Source organism: Austrofundulus limnaeus, unplaced genomic scaffold (assembly GCF_001266775.1).
Source record: "Austrofundulus limnaeus strain Quisiro unplaced genomic scaffold, Austrofundulus_limnaeus-1.0 Scaffold1462, whole genome shotgun sequence".
Taxonomy (NCBI): domain Eukaryota; kingdom Metazoa; phylum Chordata; class Actinopteri; order Cyprinodontiformes; family Rivulidae; genus Austrofundulus; species Austrofundulus limnaeus.
This window is the reverse complement of record NW_013953864.1, coordinates 6,520-13,416: the sequence shown is the minus strand read 5'-3', so window position 1 is coordinate 13,416 and position 6,897 is coordinate 6,520. Positions and strand designations below refer to the sequence as shown.

At 40.4% G+C, this 6,897-nt stretch overlaps 1 protein-coding gene across 2 annotated transcripts in view; it reads right to left on the bottom strand.

Annotated features, from left to right (window-relative positions):
* The window catches only part of LOC106535468 (matrix metalloproteinase-16), a gene marked incomplete at its 3' end in the record, with an annotated part of 32,416 nt that overhangs the window by 24,143 nt on the left and 1,376 nt on the right, over nucleotides 1-6,897 (bottom strand). The window contains 3 exon segments of one of the 2 annotated variants that reach the window (XM_014032474.1): nucleotides 2,152-2,274; nucleotides 2,399-2,413; nucleotides 4,791-4,939. In XM_014032474.1, coding sequence (XP_013887928.1) covers nucleotides 2,152-2,274; nucleotides 2,399-2,413; nucleotides 4,791-4,939 — 287 coding nt within the window. 2 annotated transcript variants of the gene reach the window in all.

Below are 6,897 nucleotides of genomic sequence, written 5' to 3'. Positions count from 1 at the left end.
AATCAATAAATCAAATCAAATCAAATCAAAACCAAAGCTAAAATAAGCAGAATAGAAGCTAAAATGAACAAATAGAAGCAAAAATGATCAAAACAGAAGCTAAAGTGAACAAAACAGAAGCTAAAATGAACAAAACAGAAGCTGAAATGATCAAAACAGAAGCTAAAAAGTGCAGAACAGAAGCTATAATGAGCAGAACAGTACCTAAAGTGAACAAAACATAAGCTAAAATGAACAGAGAAGAAGCTAAAATGAACAAAACAGAAACTAAAATGAATAGAGCTTAAATGAACATAATAGTGGCTAAAATGATCACAACAAAACATCAACGTGAAAAAAATATGGCAGAAAAAGCTAAATATCTTTAAAAGTTAAATTGCGGGTGTGAGGAAATCTCAAGACTATCAAGGCACCCTGCGGTGCTCAGTGTCAGACAGACTGGAGTCTTATTGGTCTTTGGGTTCAGTATATGTTGAGGTTAGCGGTACCGTTATAAAGGCGAGGCAGATAAAGAGGCAGCAGTAATAGCACCTGAGCCGCGGGGAAGCTGAAGCTAATTAGCGCCGTCACACAGAGAGGCCTGGATGCAGCTACACGCACACACCTGTGGAGGCGGAGCGTCCTTCGGCTCTGTGAACGACAGCGGCTTTCTTCAGGATCGTTTTAGCCACAAACAGACAGACGGAGGTTTGCAGAGCAGAAATCTCTTCACAGCAGGTTGTTTTCTGTTTATTGCAGCTTTCTTTCATTTGTTTTTAGCCTGTTGGAGACAAACTATTAGCTGCGTCTCTGTTTCTAATTAAAACCCTTAACGTGACGTGAAAAATGTTTTTATTTTGACTTTCAGATCTGTATTTTCACACCACTCAGCTGCAGATTCTCCTGCTCCGAACTCATTGCATAAGCTCTCAGCCTCCCAGCAGGACTTCCTCTCTCTCCTCCTGTCCTCCTCCCTGCAGCTGCTCCTCCAACAACTCCTCACTTCCTGCCAGCCGCTCTTCATCATCTGCTTCCTCTCACTCACAGGGCTAATTTTAAACCCAATCCCAGGTGGATTAAAAATAATAAAACAGGAATAAATGCTCTCTGTTGGGTTATATTTAGTGTGATGCTGCTTGTACACATGCATGAGGTGGAGCTAAAAACTGTTAAAAACACATGATAATCTGAGTTAGTGGCACTCAGTCAGCAGATATGTTCAGATCTATCATKTATTGCTTCCTGTATGTGTGTGTCAGAGCAGGAGCTGCTGAATTATTAACAGCATGAAGCTGAAGCTCTTTTTTTTTCCTAACAGGTTCAGTTGAGGACAGAGCTGCGTCTCCTTCAGTCCTCATGAACCTGTTGTTATTTTATTTCTAGTTGAGTTTAGATCTGATAAATAAAACGTTGTGTTGTCTGTTACCAACATACAGCATGTGGAGAACAACTTGACAAATATCTTAACTTTACACAAAAGCAACTACACTTTCTTTTTTACTGGAGAAGTTTTGCTTGTAATTTGAGGAGATTTCTGAACTGAAAAGTGTAAAGTTTAAAGAATTTAAACTGCAGGGAGGTTTCTCAGGTTTCTAATGATGCTTTGAATCCTTGGACACACAAACAACTTCTTCCAAAATGATTGTTTTAATTGTCAAATGTTTATTTATATAGAAAAGAATCAGTTGAGGCTGTTCATATATCTGTTAAAGATTGACTCCAGCTGAGAGGAAAACCCCAGGGAAGATGGATGATGGATGGATGGATGGATGGATGGATGATGGATGGTGGATGGATGGAGGATGGATGGATGGATGGATGATGGATGATGGATGGATGATGGACGGATGGATGGATGGATGGTGGATGGATGGAGGATGGATGGATAATGGATAGATGGATGGTGGATGGATGGATGGTGGATGGATGGATCATAACCTAATGCCTTCAGTTAGATGTAGGGTTATGACATCATCAGGCTCAAACTTGAGTTTTGTATGTTTGATTAAAAACATCAGAAGATATTTCCTCTTTAGAATCTGTTTTTAAAAACAAATAAAACAATTTGAGACTCAGTTTCTCCAAACTGATTTGGATAAAAAAGCCACCTACAGCAGGTAAGATACTGATTAAAATGACCTGGAGAAGCTCCAGAGAAGCTGGCCCACTAACCTGTATGTGATATGTTTATGTTGCCACTTCTGGCCCGTCAGGGCGAAACGCCTTTTCCTGACGCTGAACTTCGACGCCCCTCCTGACTCGTCGGGGACCCCACACCTGGGCTTCTTCATCCACCTGTCGACGGAGAGGTGAAAGGGTCAGCGCTGACGCAGGTGTGATGCGCCGCCACAAACAACATGTTTTGATCATGGATGTAGAAGAGGTGTAGCTGTGACAGTACACGCAGGAAGTGGCTCACCTTATGGTGTTATCACTACGAGCCAGAGCAGCAGGAGGAGAAGAAAACAGACATTCTGTTAGATTTGATTTGACTGTTTCAGCCCAGCAGTTGGACACATGTTAGTCTGCTGGTCAGCTGAACGCTGCAGCTGCTGATCTGTGGCACAGATGGTCTTTCACCGTCTGTTTTAATGCTCTGCAGGTGAAAAAACTAACGTGACTTCAGCTACTTTTGCTTTAAAAGCACTTAAAGTACTTCTCTCTTCACAACGACTGGTTTTCAAATATTCCTTCAGGATTTACAGGAGCTAAAACACGACTGACCACCGAGGTGGTCCCTGCTCCCTCACTTTGAGGACGTTTTGTTGCCTTTGATCTGACATCAGAGGAATACTGTCGGCCTTTGATCAAATTAAAACTCCACTTAATCTTTGTCAAGTCGACTTTCTGTCTTTAGGAGCTCTGTGCTCGCCTGCAGAATGTAAAACATGAGCTGAACAGACAGCGTCTTATTATTATTATTATTATTTTTATTTTTATCCTCACTCGAACATGAACTCTGTGATCTCACTCAAACACAACAAATCTATAAGTTTAAAACATTTATTTAACGGCGCTCGACACTAACGATATTGAAGGTGATAATGGTGACACGTATGAGAGCAGGTCAGTAAAATGTAACTCAAAGTAACTTGTTACTGAGAGTAGAGTGAGAGCTAACATTAACACTAACGCAGAGATTAGGCTAACACTGTCATGGAGCTAACATTAACGTGAAGCAAACACTAATATTAACATGAAGGTTACGCTAATGCAGAGCGGTGCTAACACTAACGTAGAGCTAACATTAATGCTAACGCAGATATTACAATAACACTATCATGGAGCTAACAAACATGAAGCAAACACTAATGTTAACATAAAGGTTACGCTAACGCAGAGCTACACAAATAATGTAGCGCTAACAAGAACACATAATTAAAGCTAATGCTATCATGGTGCTAATACTAATGTAGAGCTAATGTAAACGTTAAGATAACACTAACAAGGAGCTACACCAGTGCTAACGGGGAGCTAACACTAATGTGGAGCTTAAAGCAGAATGCAGAGCTATATTAATGCTAACATGGAGCTAACAATAATACAAAGATAATGCTAATGTAAAGCTGCACCAGTGCTAATATGGAGCAAACACTAACACAGAGCTATACAAATGATGTAGAGTTAACATGAACACAGAGCTAAGCTAATGCTATAAAATGCTAATAGTAATGTAGAGCTAATGTAAACGTTAAGATAACACTAACAAAGAGCTACACCAGTGCTAACGTGGAGCTAACACTAATGTGGAGCTAAAGCAGAATGCAGAGCTATACTAATGCTAACACTAATGCAGAGATAATGCTAATGGAACACTACACTGGCACTAATATGAAGCAAACATTAACGCAGAGCTATACAAATGATGTAGAGCTAACATGAACACAAAACACTAATGCTATAAAGGTGCTAATACTAATGTAGAGCTAATGTAAACATTGAGATAACACTAACAGGAAGCTACACCAATGCTAATGTGGAGCTAACAAAATGCAGAGCTGCGGAATGCAGAGCTATCATTATACATGGAACAGACATTAATGTGGAGCTAAAGCAGAATGCAGAGCTATATTAATGCTAACATGGAGCTAACAACAATACAAAGGTAATGCTAATGTAAAGCTGCACTAGCGCTAATATGGAGCAAACACTAACACAGAGCTATACAAATGATGTAGAGTTAACATGAACACAGAGCTAAGCTAATGCTATAAAAATGCTAATACTAATGTAGAGCTAATGTAAACATTGAGATAACACTAACAGGGAGCTACACCAATGCTAATGTGGAGCTAACGTTAATGCTAACATAGAACTGACACTAATGTGGAGCTAAAGCAGAATGCAGAGCTATATTAATGCTAACATAGCGCTAACGCTAATGTAGAGCTATCACTAATGCAAACGTGAAGATAACATGAACATGGAGATAAACCAATGTCAACTTGGAGCTAACAGGCAGTTACCGCTAACATGGAGCTCACATTAATGCTAACATGGAGGTGAGTAAACACCCATGTTAACATGGAGCTAAAGCAGAATGAAGAGCTATGCTAATGCTAAGATAAAGCTAACACTAATGCAGAGCTAGCGCTAATACTACAAACTTGTTTAATCACCTGAAAGACCGCCATAAACCTGAGTACGAGGAAAGCCAGAAAATGCAGACTGAAGCAACATTATCTGCTACAACAAACTGTCCTCCAGGGAAACAAATGTACTCAGCTGAGAATCCACGATGCTCTCAGTCAGTCTGTTACAAGCAGCGAAGTACGCGCTGGATGGAGGTAATGTGGTAAAGTGAAACTCACTCTATGGTGTTGGTGTCCAGGTTCCCCGTGACGTTGAGGCCGTAGCGGCGCTGCATGGCAGCGATAGCAGACTGCATGACTCTGGCAGAACGCAGCACCGACATCCTGGGGTCTGCAGAAGGAAGGTAGCCGTACCTCTGCAGCCACGTCTGAAGGAGAGGAGAGGAAAAATAATTAGATCGGGTCATTTCCATTCATTCACACATTAGACAAACTTAAAGGTGCCTGTGATATCACATTTTTGTTATAAACATGAATGCATTTTTGGAAAGATAACGTTGATAACATACTGCAAAACAAATTTCACGTCACTGAGATGAACAGTTGTTGAGATATTTGCATGTGAAGAAACAGGAAGTGATGTCAAAGGGGAATGTCWGCATGTAAACAAGCGCGTTGTTACAAAAGCTAACAACAGACTGTAGAGAACAATCTGATGTTTCTTTAGATTATTTTTAGTCATCAAAGAGAGACGAAGAAGAGTTAAAGTTAAAAACAATTTTGTTTTAATACACCAAGACCAGCGAGTTTATTTTAATAATAATGAGTTCCCCTTTGATGTCACTTCCTGTTTCACTTTGGCTGAGCCAAATTTAAAAGAAAATTTTATTAAGTATAAAGATTTTTTCTTTGACTTTTTGTATTTGAAGGATAAGCATGTCACAGGCACTTTAAGAAAGTTGAAATAATACACACGATTTAACCCATTTTGTCCCATAACTGGCATATTTTCTTTTAAACCTAGCTCAACCAAAGTGATACAGGAAGTGACATCAAAGGGGAACTCTTAAATAAAACTCTCTAGTTTTAGTTTACTGAAACAATATTTGAACTCTGACTCGTAACTCTGATAGTGACTCAAAATAATTTTAAGAAACAGATTCTTCTCTACAGTTGTCAGCTGTTGTAGCTACGCTACGTTTACATGCAGGCATTCCCCTGTGACATCACTTCCTGTTACTTCACAGGCAAATATCTCAAGAACTGTTCATCTCAGCGACATGAAATTTATTTTGCAATATTTTATCAATGTCCTCTTTCTAAAAATGCATTCATATTTAATACAAAAAATTTGACATCACAGACACTTTAAGACTCTTGCGAATTCTTTTTTCCAGTCTTTTGTTGCCTCTGTCCCAGCTCTGACACGTGCTGTTATAAATCTCCTTCTCTTATTGTTCTTCCACCTCTGCTTCTCATCGATTCACTCTTTCACAGACGGGGTCTACGCTCGCCGGCGCTCTGCTGATGTGAGGACTCCAGAGCGGGGAGGACGCTCCGGCTCCTTTATTTAAAAAGACATCCTCCGTCCTCTGGCGTAAAGCGAGCCCCACGCTCCACCCGAGCATCCCTCGTCCGGTAGAGAGCGGTCGGAGCTGTAATAAGGTTAAACTTCTGCAGAAATTGAGGTCCTGCTGAAGCAGAGAGATAAAGAGTCCAGTAGCGATGCCCTGATGGAGGCTAAAATCACTGAAACACGTGAGGGGGGAGGCGGGCTCCACACTTAATTTGGCTTCACTTTGAAGTCGATTCTTCTTGCACTTCAAACGGAGAAAATAACCTGAACTCAGCTCACCTTTTCCTCGCTTCTTTATGGAGTTTCCTTTTTTTACTTTTAACACATTATTTAAAAAAACCCTGAGCTTTAAAATCTCTAACCTCTTAGCGAAACTCAAAGGACTGCTCAGGGTTTTCTCTCTCAGTCTGGTGGGCAAAGTGAGCATCTGGATGGTTTCTGACACTTTCAGATGACATTTGTTTTCACCCAGAGCCTCGGCTGTTTAACTGTCGATTCAGCTGAGTTTTACAGACTCAGAGCAGGGCTAAGTGGTACATCCGATAGTCGGTAGAAACGATGTGAAGTTGGCCTACGGTAGAAATTTACCCTCACCTGTGTCAACATGGCTGTGAGTGCAGAGACACCTGAGCAGGAGGAGTTGAAATGAAGAAATATAACGTTTTAAAGTGCCTGTGACATGTCCTTCAAATACAAAAAGTCAAAGAAAACATCAAAAAGAAAAAAAAATTGTATAGGTCCTCTGGACGGGTTCTTCTCTAAAGAAACGTTTCGTCTCTCCTCCAAGAGACTTCTTCAGTCTGAGAGTTT